General features: G+C 41.0%; 1 protein-coding gene across 2 annotated transcripts in view; it reads left to right on the top strand.

The window, feature by feature from the left end:
• Positions 1-23,923, top strand: part of EPHA6 (EPH receptor A6) — a 785,056-nt gene that overhangs the window by 675,546 nt on the left and 85,587 nt on the right. For both annotated transcript variants that reach the window (XM_054973550.1, XM_054973551.1), the window contains exon 14: positions 4,081-4,290. In XM_054973550.1, coding sequence (XP_054829525.1) covers positions 4,081-4,290 — 210 coding nt within the window. The remainder of the gene's footprint in view (positions 1-4,080; positions 4,291-23,923) is intronic.

Genomic DNA, 23,923 nt, shown 5'->3' with positions numbered 1-23,923 from the left:
CTTTAAGGAAGAAGGCCCAGGCAGTCCTCCAGCAGCCATCCTTCTGATGGTAGGAACTGGCCTATCCAGCACCTGCTTGCCCCCCGGGCTTGCATGGGTTCCCAGCAATGATCTGGCCTTGGAGCAGACACAGGCCTCAAAGCGACCCCATCTCTCTCGGTGGGAGCCTGCTTCAGCTGTGTACCTCATCCAACCAGAGAAAAGCAGTGCCACCCAGTAGAGAATGTCTGCAATGTCCGACTTTGGAAAAATGCCCGATTTCGTGCCAAAACCTAAGGACATGCTTGCCAATCTCCCAGCAGGAGGAGCAGCAGCAAACTTGAATCAGAGGGAAAGCAGCACTGCAGAACACCAGCAACGCCCAGGAAACAAGTGCCCCACTGGCTGCAATGCCTCCAGACTTCATGAGTCTTTTAAGACAGATAATGAGGGAGGAAATGCTGTCTTTGTGCCAGACAGACTCCCATTTGCCCAGACCACGCCTACTCCCACCCCCTTCAATACTGCCTCAGAAATAACCACATGGCAGTATCTGGCCCACGAAGGCGGCCAGAAAAAGGCCACAGGGCACTGAGAAAACCCCTAGATGGGCAGAGGAGAGTCCTCAGACAGTGAGGACATGGAAGAAGGGGAGTTTGTCTCAGAAGAGGGGGAGGAAGAGGAGGAGATCACAGTCCCAAAACAGTCTTCCAGACTTTTCCAAGCAGAGAATTATCAGTACCTCATATCAAAGGCCTTATCTGCACTAGACTTGTAAACCCCTCAGGGGAAGGAGGAACAAAACCCAAAGGAACCTAAGACATGCCCTAAAGGGAACAGGAAAATTTTCCCCTAGATCTGAGGACAAGACTAAAGTCTTCTCCTTCACAGAATACTTTGAATGCCATCTCAAAGTTGAGTGGGCCATGCCTGCCCTGAACAAGCAGTTCCCCAATCAAAAGTTCTTGAGATGCTGTGTGGACAATCAACATCTCCAGTTCAGGGCAATGCCCTTTGGGCTATCTACGGCTTTAAGAGTCTTCTCCAAGCTGCTGATAGTACCAGTAGTCAAACTCAGAGAGATAGGGATACATCTCCACCCATATTTGGATGACATTTCGATACGTTCCAACTCAAAGGAATCATCCATCAAGGATACAGCATTCACAATCCAGTTCCTCAGGAATCATGGTTTCCTGATAAACCTCTCCAAATGCTCCCTTCAGCCTTTGTAAAGCCTAGAACACCTGGGACCATAGTTGAACACATGTCGGGAAAATCTATTTACCCAAAGAGAAATGAGAGAAAACCAAAAACCTTACCCTGACAGGCTCAGAAGTCCAAGGTCACAGGTGATAGAACTGACCAAGCTGCTGGGCCTGCTAGTAGCCAACACAGAGGCCATGTATTAGAGATGCTTCCTCCTACAACCCCTCCAAGTGCTACTGAGACCACTGCAGTATCAGATTGCTCAAAAGCAAGTCATGACAGTGCAGGTCCCCTCAAAGGTCAAAGAAAGCCTGCAGAGGTGGACACACGACCACAACTTACAACAGAGCAGGAGCTTCCTATCCCCCCAGTTCCAACAAATCTTTACAGACACCAGCCTGAAGGGATGGGAAGCAGCCCTGAATGTAGCCCCAATTCAAAGACTGTAGTCTAAGGAAGAAATATTGTTGCCTATCAGTGTCCTGGAAATGAGAGCCATACACCTGGCCCTCCTGTATTTCAGCAATCAAATACGTCACAAACATGATTGATTCTCATGAACAATATAGCAGCCAAAACATACATCAACAAGCAGAGTGGATCCAGATCTCCCCGCTTACAACAAGAGATGAACAAAATCATCACCAGGACAGAGACTCTCCTACTACCAATTCAAGCCAAGCATATACAGGGCACGATCGATATTCAGGTGGACTGGTTGAGCCAAGAATCCCTACACCCAGGGGAATGGGACACCATCTTTGGACCTGTTTGCCTCACATACCAACCACCAAGTACCAAGGTTCTTCTCAAGGTACTTCCATCTGAGAACGAAAGGTACAGATGCCCTGACCTCCACATGGCCCAAGGGTCTGGTATACGCCTTTCCACCACTACCAGTTATACCCAAACTACTGCAGAAGATAGTGGAACAACAAGCGGAAGTAATACTGGTAATTCCATGGTGGCCAAGACAACATTGGTTCTCTGCAATACAACAGATATCCAGAGAACCTCCTCTACAACAGCCTCAACAGCTGGACATACTACATCAAGGACCTATATGGCACCCGCACCCAGAACGACTGTCACTAACCACATGGAGATTGAGTGGAAATCCTTTCAGAGGATAGGTTGTTCACCAGAGATAATCGACACCCTCCTCGCCTCCGGAAAAAAGTCCAATATAAAGATATACGACTACTCTTGGAAGGTCTTCATAAGATGGAAACCTGCATCAAAAATAAACACGGATCAAAACAGGTCTCACAAAAAAAACACTTAAAAACCAGGATCATCATGACCCACTCATGCATGAGAAATGATGACGTGTGTAATGAGTAAGATAACCTGCCAGAGTTCCGTTGCCAGGCCATCCCATTAAGGACGTGTGGAAGTGGCCAATATGTAAAATGAATGTGCTTTTTTTGTGTGCTTTTTTAAAAAAAGATGTAAGCTTTACCTCTTTGCCAGCTTTCTAGCATAAAAAAATAATTGGAAACCCACTGACATCTGGATATATTTTGGTCATAATTCCTGGAGAGAACCGAGAAAAATCACAAAAAGTGAATTTACTTAAACATTACACAGAGCAGCCCCATTAACTGGATGAATGAAAACATAATGCTATTTTCATCCATGCTAAGCAATTAATTTGAACTGCCTGTTGTTGGCATGTTTGAAACTGTAGTTAGAAGGCCAGCATTAAGACCTGAGGTTTTGTCTTGTTCCAGCAAATGGAAAGTGCCTACTGTGTTGAAATTGCTATTTAAACTGTCTGTGCTCCTGAGCCTTCATACTGTATGCTACTTTAATCTTGCTTGCCAACTGAACTTAAATTAGGAAGGGGAAGTTGTTACAGCTGCTCTGTGTATCACAAAAAACCCATCTGAACATTTCATATTCTCTCTCTCTCTCTCTCTCTCTCTCTCTCTTGTTTTTACCTATTTGTAAATTTTTCATTTGCAAATTTATATCAAGAATGTATATTATTAATGATGCTAGGTTGAATAAAAAAGTTTCACTCTGCTATCAATACAGCTTTTGACTGATGCCTGCCACTAGCAAAACATATTATCTTCCACCAGAGAAAGGTTTCTTGGACTGGTGGAAAGAGCTTTACATAAGCGGAGAACTCCACTATTACCATAATGAAATATTTATATCCAATGCCCTCAGAATGTGCATCTTAACTTAGGGCCACAATTTAGATAGAGCAGGCAAACGATGGGAGTCTGAGGAGTAGAGATGGGCACAAAATGGGGAAAAACAAAATGAGAGTTTCATGTTTCATCACATTCCATGAATCACGAAACATGAACTTCCATGAAATTTTCCTGTTTTGCAATACGATTCATTAGTTTCATGGTTCGTCAGAACTGGGGGCACTTCAATGGCCCCCTTCATACCGGAGAGACTGGGCTTGGGGGAAGGTCCCCCAAACCACCACACAGACACCTGCCTAGGCAGAAGAGGGGCACAAAATAAAACCTAAAGAAACAACAAGAGTGTGAATCCTCAAAAAAGCAGAGAAAGAATTAAGAAGAAACAAAAACAAGCAAAGAAAAAATAAGGGAGGTCTCAGTCAAGTTAGGGCCCAGAGCCAGGCAAAGGCCTGAGACTGGGCGGGGAAGCACCCTCACTCAAAGACCTTCCCAGCAAGGCCAACAGCTGAAAATAAGAGGCTTTTCAGTCTCTTTTAAAGCTGCATCAGCCAAACGCTCAATTCCATTATCTCTCACTTCAATCCCAGCAACAGGTCCTCCCTCTCCCTCTGTCTACTGGAACTGAAAAGCATGAGGCAGAGAGCCTCATGCTTTTCAAAATGGATTTGAACCAGCAAAGCTTAAAAATGTAAATATACTTTAACCTTACCCTCTATCTTTCTTGCAGAAACATGATGGCCATTTTACAGTCATCCAACTGGTAGGCATGCTACGTGGGATTGCTTCTGGCATGAAATATCTCTCAGACATGGGCTATGTACATCGAGATTTGGCAGCTCGGAATATTTTGGTCAACAGTAACCTCATGTGTAAGGTGTCTGATTTTGGATTATCCCGTGTGTTAGAAGATGACCCTGAAGCAGCTTATACGACAAGTGTAAGTTTTTTAAAAAAATAACATGAAGATTTTATACATTTGGGATAATTCTTTTCTTTTGCTGCAGCTGGGATAATGTTCAGATTGGCTGGCCAATCACAAAATTGGATGTTTCAAATGCCTTCTTTATTTATCATTAGTTATATTCAGAGCAACTACTTTTTAATCTAAGAAGTGTTTTCTGTTTTCATTATTTTGGGTCACAGTTGCCCAGTCACCTCATTTTATTTGTAAATTTGAATAAGCCTATTGTCTTGATATTATTACTTCATGTTCCACGGTCAGTATAATCACAAAATAGTGAAACTCTTGCATTTCCATTCTTTAGGCATGAATAGTTTTATTTCAAAGATATTTTAAATCTGGAAATATGGAATGACCTGAGCATAATGCTATTCATGCATGTGTCTGCTAACTTAAACCTTTACTTCAATTCACTTTGGTTCTGTTTGTTTGAATATTACCCAATAACCTAAGTAATTACATTTTTATTCATGTTGTATAAGAAGGCACACAGTTCTGAGGAAAATTGATCTTGGACACATAGGCAAAAAAATATTAGGGAAATGCATTGGCATTGCCTACAGCCTTGCAGCTTGGCTTATAACAAAAACAATTTCAAAACCAGGCTGAGTATAAAGCTTCCTTTTTTTTTCATTACAACTATAGTGTAGAAAATGGCCAAGGTTCATGAGAGTGGCATGTATCCATCCTCACAATACCTCCAATGAAAAGCATTTTCAATTGCAGAAGAGCAGGTCATGAACTCTACCAATTTCCCATATCCTGCTGCTGACTCCCATATGCCCATATGCCATTGCTAAGGTTCTGTGGTCCTGCAGGAATACAATTTCAGAGGGCTCAGTGAGTTGCAGCAGGAAGAAATGGGGAAGTTCTGCTCCACAAAGTCCTTAGATAGCTGATATATTTTGAAGTATCTCTGTAATCCTGTAGTATACATGCACAAATATAACTGATTTCAATGATGCTGATTCATATGTAGCAAAATTCAGGAATGCAACTAGGAATTTCTTATGGACCCCTTTGCTCTAGTGCTTGCACACAATTTTCTCACCAGCAAGAGCTTTTCTGTTCATTTCAGTGGAGGAGGCACATGTACAGAGAAAGAAAATCTTCTGCCTCCAATACAATGATTGGGAGAACTGAGGCCCAGGAAACCTGTGTGGACATAGATCTCTGCATCAGGATTGGAGATGTGGGATGTTCTTAATGAACATCAGACTCCCTAGCAGATTTTTTTTGAAATTGCAGTTTAATTAGTCAGTGCTACAGTCCTAAATAATTTTGTCTTCAGGGGAGAGTCATATTTGAGACTTTAAAATCCAAATCTTAACTGTATTTTATGCATAAGGTATGGTTGTGTTTTCCTTTTTTGTCAGTTTTCTTACAAATATAAGGCAGCAACCCATAATCCCTGATGCTACTCAGTTAGGTAGTGGGGATAAAATAAGATGAAAATCAGAGCAACTGAACCCAGAAGTTGACAACATTGTATTAATGTGGTGCTCTAGGATCCCCTAAAAACTGAATGGTAAATCGATTTTCCAACGAAGCTGAAGTTGGTTCCCAGTTCCCAGTTCCTTATTCACAGTTCCTTATTCCTTATTCGCAAAGCAAAAGAAAAATATTGTGGGAAAACTTAAAAGGTATAACTCCAAAATGAAGTTTGCAGGGGCACATATTATACACCTCGATATTCAGAAGACTCAGCACTGTAAGTGGACCTATGCTGGGTCATCCTACAAAACCCAGATCTTGAGTAAACAGCTTCAAAATAGGATGCCCCCAGAATATTTCAATAAGAAGAAAGGGGCGGCAGCTGCAGCAGAAAAATACTTTGGATCACCCCAAATCACACACCCCTGAACTCCAGAGACTGTCCCCTACAAGAGGACGTGCTGGTGCTGATCCAGTCTCTGGTTCTGGACCTAAGGCCTCGAATGTGGCCTGTCTCCAAGCACCCAGTATTAGACATGGCTTTGAGTAAGGAAGTGGTGAAAATATAAGCCCTCTGAAACCCAAAACAATCTTTGGATCACTCCAAATCACACACCCCTGAACTCCAGAGACTGTCCCCTACAAGACGACATGTGCTGGTGTTGATCCAGTCTCTGGTTCTGGACCTAAGGCCTCGAATGTGGCCTGCCTCCAAGCACCCTGTATTAGACATGGCTTTGAATAAGGAAGTGGTGAAAATATAAGCACCCTGCAACCCCAAATAATCTTTGGATCACCCCAAATCACACACCCCTGAACTCCAGAGACTGTCCTCCACCACAGCTCATGTGCTGGTTCTGATCCAGTCTCTAGTTTTGGAGCTATGTGGCATATAGCTTAATTGCAAATTGTCCCCAAATGGATGTGGGCTTTCGATAATCTCCTTTCTGTAGATAAGGATGATATTCTATGAACACACCAATGATTCTGACCTCAAAAGATGGATCAGACAGTCTAGTTTTCCAAGACATTTTCTTTTTCTTTTTAATTTTTTATTAATTTTGAATTAGTTTACAACAAATAACTCACAAAACATAACATTAACAAACTTCGACAGATATTTAAAACAGTTCGTTGTAACCATATTATGAGTTATTAACTTACATTAAATTAACAAGTAAATTGTTATTATAGCAAAAGCAATATTAAATAGAACTTTATCTGGGTAAGACTACCACAAACCCCACATTTCCCTATCTAGGATATCTTGATAGGGCAATTTTGTTAACAAAAGCTCATTTTTTGAAAGGAATTCTAAAAAAGGTTCCCATTTAGTATAGAAGTCTGAGATACCCGTGGGGTTAATTTGGAGATAAAATTTTTCTGTGATTTTTTCCATTAAAAGTAGATCCCAAATTTTGTTAAACCGGGTGTTGATCATAGGGATTTCCTTTAGTATAGGGCTAATGAGGTTTTCGCTGCTTGAAGCAATGTGAAAATTAGGTCTCTTATTAAATTGATATCTGTTTCCTGATTTGTTAATCAAACAGAAACTTGGAGGTCCCTCTTGTGAAAAAATAGTAGCAAAGCGTGAAACAGTTGGTACTAGTTTAATTCTGTACTTGTCCCAGGTTTCGAGAATTGTTTAAAAAAAAGGGTTGTGACAAATATCTGCAGACCTTTGATTTGCTCTTTTCCATATCATGTCTTGAATTGTACTTTCCTGTTGTGGGATGTTTGTTAACAGTTTTAATCCAGTCTGTTTGTCCTTTGTCTTGGATTATTTGTATTGGATTAACTAGTCTTGCAGTGGTATTGTAGATTTCCAAGTCTGGGTAGTTAAATCCCCCCCATGTTCTTTTTCTTCTTAATGTTTTGAAAACTATCCTTGGAGTCTAACGTTGCCAAAGAAATTGATTAAGGATTGATTGCCATTGCTTTAGCAGCCTTCTGGGTATATAAATGGGAAGCAATCTAAACAAAAATAGCAATTTAGGCAAGATAAATGACTTTATCAGGTTGTATCGTTCAAACCAACTAAGGTTTTGCTTTTCCCAAGTATTTATGTCTCTTTTAATTTTTTAAATTTTACTTATATGGTTATACTGTATTAACAGGTTCAGATTTACTGTAATTTTTACTCCAAGATATGTTAAATATGGATGAGCCCATTGATATTTATGGTATTGCCCAATTAGCACTCTTTGCATTTCTGTCAAATTGATTGGGAGAATGTTAGATTTGACTTGATTTACTACTAAACCTGATATTTTTTTAAATTTAAATAGTTCAACATCCAGATGTTTTAAAGAGCTAATAGGTTGTGTAATATACAATAAGAAATCGTCGGCAAATAAGCTTATCTTATGGGTTTCTTGATTAATTTGTATGCCTTTAATATACTTGTTTCTTCAAATTGCATCTGCGAGGGGTTCCATTGCTATAACAAAAAGTACTGGTGACAGTGGGCAGCCCTGCTGCGTACCTCTGTACAGTTTAATTCAGTCTGAGACAACACCATTTGTTTTAATTTTAGCGCGGCGGGCCGGGGGTCTTTGTCTTCGTCTTCGTCAGGGGGGTGGGGAAATTTATTTTTGGCAACCTCTTCTACATGCATAACTTAAAACTTTTGTGGTACAAAGTTGTAATGTTATAAAATGGTAAAAATTTCATAAAATTGTAATTTTACTAACAATCCAACTCAAATAAGTGTATAGATAATTCAAACAGTAGAGCTTCTATAATCATATTAGGCATACATATTAAACATAACTTTTAAACATTAAGTAAAAAGTATTAAATATTCGGTAGAGATGGGTTGAAGATTTTATCTTAAATCCTGAGCAGCTTGAAACCTTCAGGTGAGAACTGAAAACACGTTTCTCTGTTTTAGAGAAACTGTTTGTCAATACAAAATAAACGGGATGGATGTTTTTGTTGCACTCTCCCAACCAGGAGACAGACTCCTCCTAAGAGTTTAATGGCTTCTTTCATTAAAAAACGCTAGTCTTTCATTAACTGAGGTATCAAAATATAAATGTTTATTTAAATAAAACATAGAAAAATAGAACAGATGAACACAACAATTAAGTTTCCTAACATTTCTTAATGAAATCTAACTCAGTCAGATTAACGATGAAATGCATTCAAGTTGCCGTAGCACATATTACAAGGGTAACTTTCCTGCTTAGATCTTCATGAGATTTCTTTTGGCCAAAACCCTGATCTGCTATTTGGATTACCATTTTTATATATTATCTTATGCAGAAATCTAAGATCTTTTCATATGATAACATAGATAAATATCAAACCAATCATAATTTAATTCTTTTTTACTATTTCCAATCATGTGTCATTCTACCTACCCAGAAGTACCATTATGCCCAGCTGCAAGATAAGAGAGATGGATAGTAAAAATGACAGGAAAAGTTACATGACTAGATCATCCTTGGTCTCTGCTAACAATTACAGAACAGTTATCTGATACTGTTCACTATTTTTAATTGGCTGTCAAAGATAAAGAAGCACCAGTTATACACCATACTAGAAAAAGAACTACAGTGAAGTTCATACAGCGTTATTTAGAATGCATATGTTTCACTAAGTATGTGTTCTAATCCATAATCAGCAGTCTACTGGTTTGAATCCCACTACTGACATGAGCTCAGTAGGTGGCCTTGGGTCAGCCACTCCTCTCAGCCCCAGCTCCATTGTGGGGATAAGAATAACACTAACTTGTTCACTGCTCTGGGTGAGGCACTAATATGTGTAGAAGAGCGGTATATAAGCACAGTTATTATTATTATTTATATTTCCATGACGCCATCCCTTGACCTGTGAAATTAAGTATTTTGATAAATATGAAAGTGATACAAAATATAAATGCATTGCATAATGTGTGAGTGTACATATACAAACTTTAAAAATTGTATTGGATAATACCGCAAAGCATGATTACTGAGAAAGCTGCTTTCACTGCTTTCAGTGTGGAGAGCTGCTTGCAGATCAAAACAACCTGGCGAGCTGTCTTCATGCAGAGTGCACTTGATTCTCTTGGCTTTCAATTCTGCTTTAGTTCAGCATTGGTAAATCAACGTGTCAGCAGTAAACATTTGTATCACTCCTCTCTGAATGACCTTTTAAATTTTACTGCCTATCGTGTCAAAGCAGTTAAAATTAACAATACAGTTACTAAGCTGCTAAGATCAATTAATGGCTCTTAGGCTTTATCTATTGATCTAGTGACATCTTCAAAACCCACTGGTAACAGACTATACATACTTCTCTTCTATCCACAATATATACACAAGGATTGGTTACATATTCTTATCTTCTAAATTACTTATTTAAATGACATATTCTTATCTCCTAAATTAATTAGTCAAACTCTTTACATCAAGGATTGGTGACAAGTTGTGGACAGACTATGCTTGGACAGAATGTACACTGAGAATAAATGACATCAAACAAATTGGAAACTAAATAAATCACTTTTATTTAACAAATAAATTTCTTCTGAAGTCTCTTTAGAAATTAAACAATAGAAACAAATAAACTATGTGGCATTCCTCAAATCCACGTGTAGGATGCTATGGAAGTGGTACTTAGAGGGAAATTAATCTCCATTGCCTTCTGTCATGAAGAGCAAAAAGAAAACATTAGAAATGAAATGATATCTAGAATAAGAAAATTAGAAGATGAACACAAAAAAGGCCACCCAATCTATAAACTTTCTTGCTTGAAAATTAAAGGAAAAAACCTCCTCACATTCTATACAAGCTATTAAAGGCACCCAGGAAAAATTCAAACTAATTCTGTAAAATTAGCCGATGTATTTGCTGAATACTACCAAACCATTTGTACATCAGACAATCCTGACACTAATCATATTTTAAATTATTTATCATCACAGGAAATTATTTGGAAAAAAACTCACAAGAACATAAACAATATCTGGACCAACCAATCACAACAGAAGATGTTACAGTCACTATCAAATCCTTGAAAAAAATAATAAAGCTTCAGACAGGGATGGATTCCCTGCCAAATTTTTACAAAAAAATACATTCACCTACTTTCAACTCCACTAAATGCCACATGCAACTCTGTTATGATAGGAGGTAGCATCCCTCTATCTTGGTCAGAGGCTGAAATAGTAGTTACTCCAAAAAAGGACAACGATATTACAAATACTAAATCTTCTCAACCAATACCCTTACTGAATCAAGACCAAAAGATCTTTACAAGCATATTTGCCAAAAGATTTTCTAAATTTAAATAACCAACTACATTCACCTTGACCAGACTGGCTTTATGCCAATAAGGAATCTTTTTGACAATACACGTAACACTTTAACTATAATTAATTTCTGTGAAGCATACAAAACCCCTGCATTACTTCTGGTCTTTGATATAGAGAAGGCATTTGATTAAGTGGAAATACCATATCTAAAACTTTTACTTCAAAAAATGGGTTTTGGTGACCAATTCTAAAATGCCATTAATGCTCTTTATCTTTCTCCAAAAGCTACAGTTAGGACTAACAATGTACATTCGATAGATATCCATATAGCAAGGGGAACTAGACAAGGCTGTCCCCTTTCCCCATTTCTGTTTGCCATAACTATAGACAGGGCCAGTGCTACCATTAGACCAACTAGGCAGCCGCCTTGGGCACAGACCTCAAGAGGGGCATAGTTTTATACAGATTACTTTCTTGAAAAAATGCAACTAAGAAAACCTATTGAGCACCCCCTAAATGGTCCTGTCCACAGACATCAAGCAGCTCAAAAGCTCACCGTAACATTTATTTATTTATTTATTTGATTTATACCCTGCCCTCCCCACAGATGGGATAAGGGTGGCTAACAACATTAAAAAATACATTAAAATCACAGAAACATACAATGAATAATATTTTTTTAAAAAATGATTAAAATACTCCAGGAGCAGGCTATTTAAACAAATATTGGGAGTCCGTATACAGGCATGGCAGATGGCTGAGGGCAGCTCCGGAAGAAATGGTGGTCTTAGATGGAAGAAGGACACTCGCTGGCACTCAGCCAAAGGCCCAGCAGAACATCTCCATTTTACAAGCCCTGCAAAACTGTAACAGGTCCCACAGGGCCCAGATCTCCAGTGGGGAGAGCATTCCACCAGGCCAGGGCCAGGGCAGAAAAAGCCCTCGCCCTGGTTGAGGCCAGATGGATGTCCTTTGGGCCAGGGACCACCAGGAGTTGCTTGTCTGCAGAGGGCAACACCCTGCAGGGGACATAATGGAAGAGGCAGTCCCACAGGTATGGAGGTCCCAGTCCATGAAGGGCTTTAAATACCAAGGTTAACACCTTGAACCGGATCTGGAACTCCACTGGAAGCCAGTGCAGCTGGCACAGCACATGATGAATGTGCGCTTGGATGGGCGTTCCGGTCAGGACGCGTGCCGCTGCATTCTGGATCAGCTGTAACTTCCGGGTCAGGCCCAAGGGCAGTCCAGGATAGAGTGAGTTGCAGTAGTTTAGCCTGGAGGTGACCGTTGCATGGATTACTGTGGCCAGGTCCTGGGGTGAAAGATAGGGCGCCAGTTGCCTGCCCTGTCGAAGATGAAAAAAGGCAGACCTGGCAACAGTCGTGACCTGGGCCTCCATTGAAAGTGTGGCATCCAAGGTCACACCCAGACTCCTCACCATCAGTGAAGGTTTCAATTGTACCCCATCGAGGGCTGGGAGCCAGTTCCCAGCTCGATTGCCCCATGATCCAGACACAGAACCTCTGTCTTCAGAGGATTCAATTTCAGGCGACTCTGATGTAACCATACCGTCACAGCCTCAAGACCCTTGACCAAGGAATCCAAAGCAAGATCGGACTGGCCATCTGTAATGATTCCAAGTAAATGTGTGCATGTATCTTTAAATGCTTGATGAGATAGGTGAAGAGTGGGGGGTGAAGGAGATGGATGAGTGAGTGATATGATTGGTTGAGGACTGAGAGGGTGGGCGGAGTAAATGCAGTTTGAGACTGAGAGTAGAGAGAAAATTTTTAGTCAGAAGAAAGTAGGCTAGCTGTGTGCTGCCTGAATATGTTGAAGTGTTTATGAGAGAAATATAACCTGTGTGGAACCTGAACTGAGCATGTTTGTGAAAGGACACTCAGTCAGGGAAAGAGAGGCCAGCTGTGTGAATGAGAGTCAATGAAGTAACTTTAAGAACCGAGAACTATGTTTATGAAACCGATACGCTTCTTGGCTAAATAAAAGTTTATTTTTGTTTTGTTATATCCCAGTGTAGCTGTCATTGCTATATCTCATTCCTATCTTCAGGGCCACATAGAACCACGAAGGAGCCTGACGCTTAGGAACGTTACCAAAGGGAAAATTTAAATAAAATATCTTGGAATAAAATATTCCTGGTGCCAGCAGACTACCCAGAGGGTTAAGGGATAGATTAAAAGAAAAATCTCCTCTAGAGAAAGTAAAGGTCATAACACCATCCATCAGCAGATAGAGCTGAGTGTCATCCGCATACCGGTGACAACCTAGCCCAAAGCTGCTGGCTAACCGGGCAAGGGGGCACATATAGATGTTAAATAGCATCGGGGAAAGAATCGCCCCCTGAGGGATGCCACATACCAAAGAATGGTAAGCAGACATCTGTTCCCCGAGTGCCACCCTCTGTCCTAGATTGTGAAGGAAGGAGTTCAGCCATTGCAGGGCTGTTCCACGAATCTCTACATCGGCAAGGCAGTGGGTCAGAAGATTATGACTGACCATGTCAAATGCTGCTGTAAGATCTAAAAGTATCAGCAGTGCCGACCCACTCTGGTCCAGGTGTCGCTGCAGATCATCTGTGAGGGCAACCAGAGCCGTCTCTGTACCATGGCCAGGCCTGAAGCTGGACTGGAATAGATCCAGGATAGAGGCATCACCCAGGTATACCTGCAGCTGTTCCGCTACCACCCTCTCAATTACCTTACCCAGGAACGGAATATTCAAAACTGGGCGATAATTGGCTGGATCAGCAGGATCCAGTGATGGTTTCTTTAATAAGGACCGCACCACTGCCTCTTTCAGTGAGTCTGGAAAAAAACCAGAACTCAGAGAAAAATTAATGATGTCAGCTAATGGTGCCCAAATCCCATCACCACCACTTTTCACCAGCCATGATGGGCATGGGTCCAGTGGGCACGTGGTAGGTTTCACAGCATGCAGGACCCTGCTCACCTCCTCCTGGGAGAGTGGCCTGAATTGATCTAATATCAACCCTGAGGACAACCAAGGGGCCTCCAGTACACATACTGCATCAACTGTGGTGGACAGATCCCGGCGGAGTGACAAGATCTGATCCGCAAAATAGTCTCCAAAAGCCTTACAGCTTATTACCAAATTTACATTTTTATTTGTCCCATGTGTGAGGGACGTTAAAGACCAAATCACTCTGGAAAGTTGTGCTGGGCGAGAACTAGTGGACGCAGTGGAAGCTGCATAGTAGTCTCTCTTTGCAGCTTTCAGTGCCATCTCATAGGCCTTCACAAACGTCCTATAAGATGTTCTTGTCACTTCATCATGGAGTCACCACCACACCCGCTCTAGCCGTCTCAGCTCCCATTTGATTTGTCGTAGCTCATCAGTATACCAAGGAGCGACTCTAGTTCGGGGGCGGAGAGAGCAACAGGGAGCGATCTCATCAATAGCTTCAGAGAAACGGGCATTCCAGTCCTCTATCAGCTCATCCAATGAGCCACCAGGGGGCGTCGGATCCTGCAGAGCGTTCTGCAATTCAATTGGATCCATTTGACTCCACGGGCGAGCATAAATCAGCTCGTCGCCCAAGCAGGAGGGGGTCATGGTGCCCAGACAAGCCCTCAGGATGAGCTGGTCTGACCATGGCACAGCTATAGCTTCATCCAGATCCACCTGTATCCCAAACCCAAAGATCAAATCCAGTGTGTGTCCTGCTCAATGTGTGGGCATTGATACAAACTGAGAGAGTCCTAATGCTGCCATGGAGGCTATCATGTCCATGGCCTGTGAGGAGGTAGCATCATTGGCATGGACATTGATGTCCCCTAAGACCAGAAGCCTGGGGTACTCCAAGGCCCAGCCAGCCACCGCCTCTAACAGGCCAGGCACAGCATCTGCTGGTGCACTGGGCGATCGGTACACCAGACAGATGGCTATACTCTCCTCGGCATCCCACACCAGGCCCACACAATCAATGCCAGCAGTCTTTGGCAAGGGGAGCAGCCTGATGGAGAAAGACTCTCGAATGAGACATTTACCAATATGTAAAACAAGTATGAGAAACCTGTACCATAAATGTGTTGGAATATATGTGTGTTGAGATATATGTCTCAACTCACATATATATATATATATGTCTGAGATGTCTGAGATTCAGTCATTATGGGGTTAATGTGTTTACCTACCATGCTATTGTTTAGATTGACCTGGAAGGGGAACCTGGCTCAAAGCCAATAATCTGCAAGCCCAGGAAACTTGAGAGTGTTTGTAAACTGTTATTGGTCAACAGGTCAGGTGATTTTCTTTCAGGGTCAAGAAGACAGAGGAAGAAGAAGATTCTCCATTCAGTTATCCCAGCTCTTTGTTTGTAACCAGTAGTGAGAATGTAGCTCCAGGCATTTGTTATTTTGTAGGCAATCCTGTTAACCTTTTTTCCTTTAGAAGTAAATGATTTTAAAAGCTAAACTCGTGTGCTGACTCTCTATTGATTCAAGATCCATTGCACCTCTGAAGAAAAGCTATTTTTTAACCTTTTTCCCCAACAAAGTGGACCAGTTGAAGTAATTATTAAGGTGAAAAAGATGCTAGCAATTCGTGTATATTGTTCTTTGAATAACAGCAGTATGGTATGGCTTTGGATAGGCAATATGAGATCATAAATATCATTAAACATATCTTATAACATACTAATATAATATAATATATAGCAAGGATCGCCCTATCTCTTACTTTAAACTTATTCTATTTCTTTTCTTTTAAGCATATACTCCATCAAATACACTATCAATATAGTATATATCACAATAATATATTATATATATGTTGTATGCTATGCCACCAATGTAGCATAGCACACAACACCACACAACACAACCACATATTATGTTATAATGTAGAGTCTGATCCACTAACCCATTGTTTTATATCATATATCATATATAGTATATACCTCATTGAGATATCTGTTTACCCCTTCTCATTATCCCATATACTCAATATAAAATCCCCTTAAATATTATATTAGCTTAGATTATGATTACATTCCCCCTAAATGGTAAGATCCCTTCTCTCTTCTCATTGCAACACTATTCTTTAAAAATTTTCAAACTGCCACAGTTCTCCTTTTACATCCCACTTTTTTTCCAAAAATTGTTTCAGTTTCCCCCAATCAACAATATATTGTCCTAGGTCAAGATCTTTGAGTTTCCTTGTCATTTTGTCCATTTCTGCCATGTACAGCAATTTGTAAATCCAGTCTTCTACAGTTGGTATTTCTTGTGTCTTCCATTTCTGCGCATACAAAAGTCTTGCCGCTGCTGTCATGTAAAATAACAATGTTCTGTGCTGCATTGGAACTTTCTCCATTCTGGGGGCATCCTATTTTGAAGCTATTTACTCAAAATCTGGGTTTTGGAGGATGACCCAGTATAGGTCCACTTAGAGTGCTGAGTCTTCTGAATATCGAGGTGTATAATATGTGCCCCTGCAAACTTCATTTTGGAGTTATAGCTTTTCAGTTTTCCCACAATATTTTCCTTTGGCTTTGCGAATAATGAATAAGGAATAAGGAACTGCGAATAAGGAACTGGGAACTGGGAACCAACTTCAGCTTGGTGATTTTCCAGTGAATCCTAGAGTGTTGCATTGCCTCAATGACCACTTCTGGATTTGCCCTAGAAGTGACATCACACCATCACCCCAATGGCGCATCCTTTGTCCTTGCCCACTCAGTCTCCTGCCAGGAGCCAGCCACTGGCTGACAACTCTGTATGGCAATAAACATTTTGAGATAAAAATACAACCTTTATGTTTTTCATTTTTCACTGGAACCTGCATTTACAGGTCATCTTATATAGAGTGCTGCCAGGCGTTTCAAGACTCAGAGAAGCCTAAATGAGCCACATTTCCTATTCTTGTGCTCCTTCTCTGTTTGAAAAAGAAGCCTGTGCAGAGAAGTAAGTAATCTCAATGGATAGCTGTGCTAGCTCTCTCTTCAAACATAACAGAAAATGTAACCCCCACAAAAAAATCCATATAAAATGTGACACATAGAGAACTTATTAAAACATGCAAAGTGACTCCTAGAAATGTATGTCCACCATGCACCATCTGAATTTACCCAAGCCACCCAATTTAGAATTTAAAAGCTATTATAAAATAATCTATTACGTATCTGACATAAGAAATATAAATAATTACGAAACTGAGATAAGGAGATCTTTGAAAAATAATGAATGACATAATCCTGTTGTTTGAAATCTTTATAATTATGATAGTGATTTTTTTCATTCAGTTGTCGTATTTAATTTTCTATTTGATTTAGAATTTGAAGTGAAAAGAAAAGTTCAGATAGTTGTAGACCCTGTTAATATCCACAGTGCTACATATGATAAAGCTGTGACTCTCCCCCCAGTCCCGGTCTGCTACCTGTCCATCCACCATTGTGAGGGGTCTGCCCTATGATCTCCAGGCCTCAGCATGTTTCTGCTCTCTCCCCTGGACTCCTTCTCTTACAACTCTGGATGCTGTAATATGGATTTGGCCCCACCTTTTTTCTAGCCTCCACTAACTTTCTGTCCTCACACTGGTCTGGCTTATCAGAGAAGGAAAGAGCAGCCTCCATCTCCATGATAGTCCCTCCCTTTGATCTCTTGCCAGCTTCTGATTGGTCTGCTGGATTAGGCCTCCATATTGGCTCCCCACTGCAGGCCCTGCCCTTTCCTTGAAACTGCTGATACTGCTGACTATCCTTTCTTTCTGCTGGCTGTCCAATTCTCCGGGTGGTGTGGTGCTATCATGGTTGTTGACACCCTCCCCTCTGCTGGGCCAAACTTCTGGAGTCCCTGCCATACCTTGGCCATCCATGGTGAGTACAGGTCTGGAACTCCCACGGGGTCTGCCAGCCATTTTCTGCTGGGTGGAGTTACAGGGGCTGTTAGTGCACTGGCAAGGAGTCCGGGGGCAGGCCTGACAAGTGACCATGACCCAGAATATCAGATACTATGTATCAAGTCTGTGAATGGTAGGCTTCACAAGAGTCTTTTATGCAGCTTTGTTAGGGTTGTGAAAGTGGGTCTTCAAAAGATAGAAACCCTCTATCAATGGATGGGGGATTATACCCAGTGACATTATACTTGCATGGCAGTAAAACATTTCAGTTTCCAAAAAGCATTTTAATTTTAGAAGTTTCTTACTGTAGTAGGAAATTCATATAAAGTAATTGGATTATTACTGGGTGGGGGGAAAGAATAATTATTCATGTTAGTGCCCTTTACATGGAGAAATGAATATTATAATTTGTTATTCTTTTCTGGTTGTCAATAGCCATTTAGAAACACATTCACCAATTTTTAAGAAAGACTATTGATACATGATACCACACACTTTTTTTAAAAAAGTCAGCCACATCTTCTCCAAGCAGCATTAACAAATTGTATGCAGAAAACAATATGAAACTGTTAACTCCTTTATTCGACATAGATCTGTTTTTTATTTAATTCTCAAGCTGCAAGTGTCCCATTTACATAATGTACATAAAATTATTTGCATACATTACAATTCTGCCTACCAGTGTGGTTTTACAGCTACAAAAATTCTGCAAAACAACCATGGAGTGTGCATGTTTGTGGGCAATAACAGGTGAGACACAGCTGGGGCTTTCACTCATCACTCAGCTAGAGCACATTTTTATAGGCACTCTTCCATACAGATTTCAAGCATTTGGTGGGCATCTTGCCAATATTCAATACATGTTAATTTCAGCCATTAGTCTATGCAACCACTTTAACTGCATATCCGCATCAAAGCCTGTATTTGGATAATTGTTTATTTCTTTGTTTCCTCTGTTTTATCAATTCCAGCAAGATTACTGCAGCAAAAGTAGAAAATAGTCTTGAAGCACTTTAAAGAGTAACAGGTTAATTGAATCAGAGCCAATTCATATTATGGTCCACTCAGGGTATATGTGTGTTTCCTCATTTGGGCACATAGCACCCTTCAGGATCATTTCAGATGAGGAAAATTGTTATGTATTGAGCTAGCTTCGGGGAGAACTAGGCTCCTAAGGTAACCAATCCTATCATGGAATTGGGATGTCAGCAACCAATCGTTATTCCTTGGACATGAGCCAATTGCAATCAAGTAAACTGGATGCCTTTGTTTAGTGCATGCAAATGAAGGATCCTAAAGCCCACGTTCTTATTGGGTTGTTATGGATATGGGGTGGAGTTGGGAGTGTATATATTGTGGCCCCCTCGGGGCCAGTTGTTCTTCTCTTGTACAATAAACTATACTATGAGCTGAAGTCACTACCTGGCTGAATCACTTGCGGGGCCTACCCCAGTACATAATACTGGCGACGAAGGTGGGATCCAGCACGGGTATGCAGCCCCGCAAGAGGAGTGCCAAGAGCGAAATCACTACATGCGGGTAGGCAGCCCTGCGCTGAGCGAAATCACGACATGCGGGTAAGCAGCCCCGCGCCACAGAGCTAAATCATGCCCGGCAAGGAATTGTCACCTTGTCCAGTCCGCACTCGCTCGCCCCTCCACCAGCGCAAGGGGACAATGGCTACCGCGGGCCACTTTGGGCCTTTTGACTCAGCCTCTGAGGACAGGGAGTCCTACATTGCGAGGTTCGAATTCTACCTCGAAGCAAATAAGCTGAAAGACGCTGAGCTGCAAAGGGCCATGTTCTTCAGTGTCTGTGGGAAAACCACATTCGAGATCGCCCGGGCGCTGGTAGCGCCGGCACAGCTCCAGGTGTTGGCGTTCAGCGAGATCAAAGACAAGCTCCGAGACCACTTCTCACCGCAGCCATCGGAAGTTGCCAGCCGTCACGTCTTCCACAAGCGAGACCAAGCACATGGCGAGTCCGTTAGCAATTTTGTTACTGCCTTGCGAAAAGCAGCCAGGAAATGCAACTTCCCAGACCTCGAGAACACTCTGCGAGACAGACTGGTGTGCGGTCTGCGGGATGAGAAGCTGCAGTGGCGCCTGTTTGCAAAGAAGATGCTCACGTTTAAAGAGGCCCTGGAGGAAGCCCTTGCGGCGGAGATGGCCGAGCGGTCCACCAAGGAGGTGCGGCAGTCGCGCAGCCCGACCTTGGCCAAACGAGCAGAACCCGTTCACCACGAGGGCCTCACGAGCGACACCGAGGAGGTTGACGAAGTCAACTGGACGCAAGCCACCAGATCCCGGCGCTCCGAGCAGCAGCAGTACAGGGGGCCCCCATGTGCCAGTTGTGGGGGGACCCATGAGAGGTGGTACTGCGCATTCAGAGATGCAGAATGCCGAGCATGCAGGAGGAAGGGCCACATCGCGCGCGCCTGCAGGACAGCCAGGAAGGGAAGCTCCCCGCCCCGAGGCGGCTAGCAGACAAGGGGCTGCGCCGGTCCAACGAGTGCAATTCCATAGAGGAGCATGCAGTCAGGACTCTTGTCCTGAGCACGAAGGCGACAGTACAGCCAAAGATCTGCGTCACAGTGCAGATCGAGGGAACGCCATGCGAGATGGAAGTGGACTCCGGGTCAGCACTATCCATCATCTCAAATGACCTCTTTTTTTTTTTTTTTTTTAAATTTTTATTGGGTTAGAACATTAATATTTTTACATTACATTACATTCAATTTTCCCCTAATTTTTCGTTTCTAACCCCCTCCCTTTCCCCCCCTTTTGTTGACTTCCAACAGCTTTCCCACCCTCTGTCCCTTTTCCCTTACTTCTATTAATTTCCTCTGTCTAAAACAAATATATATTCTCCATTATATTAAGCAGTACCTCTTTAACTCTTTTACTTATTATACATCCAAACTATACTTCTTTAGATAAACAATTTATCCCATTATCCAGTTTTGAATATTTCTATATATCATAAACCATAAAAGTTTCCCACATTTAAATCAAACAATTTGATTTGTTCTCTATATATTAATCATTTCTTCTTTTTATAGTATTTCTATATAACTCATCACATAGTCAGTCGTTTTAACTCTTCTATACATTCAGTTTGGTGTATATAAGTCTTATCAAGTAAAAAAAAAAAATATTGTTAATTACTCAATCCTCATGTTTAAACCGTTAATTATTCTCTATCAATATTCTATCAATTAACCTTTACATATCTATATATATATCTCAATCAATTAATTAATCTAACTGCTTATAAATTCACATTTCTCTTCCTCCCCCGGTAAAGTCACCCCTCTCTTTTATACTTTTATTGTACTTCAGTAGTTCTCAAACTGCCACAGTTTTCCTCCCACCTCCCACTTCTTCTCCAGATATTGTTTCAGCTTCTCCCAGTCTGTGTTAAACTGCCCTGAGTCCAGATCTCTCAGTTTTCTTGTCATCTTGTCCATTTCAGCCATATACAGCAATTTGTAGATCCAATCTTCAATAGTTGGCACTTCTTGTACTTTCCACTTCTGCGCATACAAAAGTCTAGCTGCTGCAGTCATATAAAATATCAACGTCCTAAGATGGGCTGGTATTCCCTCCATTCCCAAGTTTAGCAGCAGGAGTTCTGGGTTCTTATTTATTTGAAACTGTAAAATTTCACTCATTTCTCTTATTATTTCCCCCCAGAACTGCCTAGCTACCTCACACGACCACCACATGTGATAGAGGGAGCCCTCATGCTTCCTACATTTCCAGCATTTATTAGAAGTGTTCAAGTTCCCTAGCGCAATCTTCTTTGGTGTCATGTACCAACGATAGATCATTTTGAAAATGTTCTCTTTAATACTAATACATGTCGTTGTCTTCATTGTAGTTTTCCACAAGTATTCCCATGCCTCCATTGTTATTTCTTTATTGAAATTTATAGCCCATTTCACCATCTGTGTTTTAACTACCTCATCCTCAGTGTACCATTTCAACAGTACTTGGTATACCTTGGATATTCTTTTCTTGTCTTCTTTAAGAAGGGTCTGCTCTAGTTCCGAGTTCTCTGTTCGTATGCCCCCTTTTGCAGAGTCCGAATTATATAAGTCTCTAATCTGTCTGTACTGGAACCAATCATAGTTAGGTGATAGTTCCTCTTGCGTCTTTATTCTAAGTTTAGATACTTCAGTTTTAGTTATTTCTTTGTACGTTAAACATTGTTGTTCATTATCAACAGCTCTCGGATCTATCACCTCGTATGGAACCACCCACAAGGGGGTTCCTTCTTGTAGGTAAATTCTGTACTTCTTCCAGATTGTATATAAACTTCTCCTTACAAAATGATGCAGGAACATCGAGTTGACCTTTACTTTGTCATGCCATAGGTATGCGTGCCATCCAAAAATTTTTTTATATCCCTCTAGGGCTAATAGTTTCTTATTCTTTAATGTCATCCACTCTTTTAACCAAACTAGGCAGATTGCATCATGATAAAGTCTCAGGTTGGGCAGTTGCATTCCGCCTCTTTCCTTTGCATCTTGTAGAACTTTTACTTTCACTCGAGGCTTCTTGCCTGCCCAAACAAAATCTGATATTTTCCTCTGCCATTTTTCAAATTGTTTAGAGTCTCTGATGATTGGTATTGTCTGTAGCAAAAACATTACTCTTGGTAACACATTCATCTTAACTGCTGCAATCCTGCCCAACCATGACAAATTCAGTCTATTCCATTTGATCAAGTCTCTCTCTATCTGAGTCCATAATTTTTCATAATTATTCTTGAACAAATCTATATTTTTTGCAGTCAGCTCAACTCCCAAATATTTCACCTTACTAGTTACTTCACAGTCCGTTATTTCCGTTAACAATTGTTGTTTCTGCTTAGTCATGTTTTTGCATAATATCTTTGACTTCTTTTTGTTAATGAAGAAACCTGCCAAGTCACCAAACTCCTTGATCTTATCTATCACTTTTGGCATGTTCTCCAATGGATCTTCTACAATTAACATTATGTCATCTGCAAATGCTCTAACCTTGTATGAATAGTCCTTTATTTTTATTCCTCGTATTTCCTCATCTTGTCGTATTTGTATCATCAGAATCTCCAATACTAAAATGAACAACAATGGAGATAACGGGCAACCTTGTCTTGTTCCTTTACTAATCGTCAATTTCTTGGTCAGTTCATCATTCACTACAATTGCTGCAGTCTGGTCTCTATAAATTTCTTTAATTGCTCTGATGAATCTTTCTCCCAATTGTAGCTTTTCCATAGTGGCAAACAAAAAATCCCAGTTTAAATTGTCAAACGCTTTTTCAGCGTCTACAAAGAAGAAACCAACCTCTTTATCGCAACGCTTGTCATAGTATTCGATAGCATTAATCACTGTCCTTAAATTGTCTCTTATTTGTCTGTCCGGCAAAAAGCCTGCTTGTTCTTCCTCTATGGCTTCCGAGAGCCACCCCTTCAGTCTCTCCGCCAATATCTTCGCAAAAATTTTATAATCATTGTTAAGTAATGATATAGGCCTGTAATTTTTCACGTTAGTCAGATCTTGGCCCTCTTTTGGGATCAATGATATATTCGCTTCGCTCCAAGTGTCTGGAATTCTTTGATCCCTAAAAACTCCGTTCATCACCTCTTTTAGGAATGGTGCCAGTTCGTTGGCCATTGTCTTATAAAATTTAGCCGTAAGTCCATCTGGCCCTGGCGCCTTTCCTAGATTTGCGGATTGTATTGCCTTACTTATTTCCTCATCAGTTACTTCACTGTTCAACTTATTTCTCCAAGCTTCCGAGATCTCTGGAAGTTTGGTTTTCTCCAAATATGATGCTATTGATTCTTTGGTTACTTCTTTTTTGTTATACAGCTTAGCATAAAATTTATAAAAGGCTCTACTAATGGTAGTTTGCTCCAGGTACGTTTTATTTTCTTCACAGATTTTATTTATTATTTTCTTTTCCCTTTTCTTCTTCAATTGCCATGCCAAATATTCCCCAGGTTTATTAGCACCCTCAAAAGCTTTTTGATTCAGTCTTTTAAGGTTCCACTCCAATT

The sequence above is a fragment of the Eublepharis macularius genome, chromosome 3, assembly GCF_028583425.1.
Source record: "Eublepharis macularius isolate TG4126 chromosome 3, MPM_Emac_v1.0, whole genome shotgun sequence".
NCBI classification, from domain to species: Eukaryota; Metazoa; Chordata; class Lepidosauria; order Squamata; family Eublepharidae; genus Eublepharis; species Eublepharis macularius.
The sequence above is the reverse complement of the archived record's forward strand: the minus strand, read 5'-3'. Positions and strand labels throughout refer to the sequence as shown.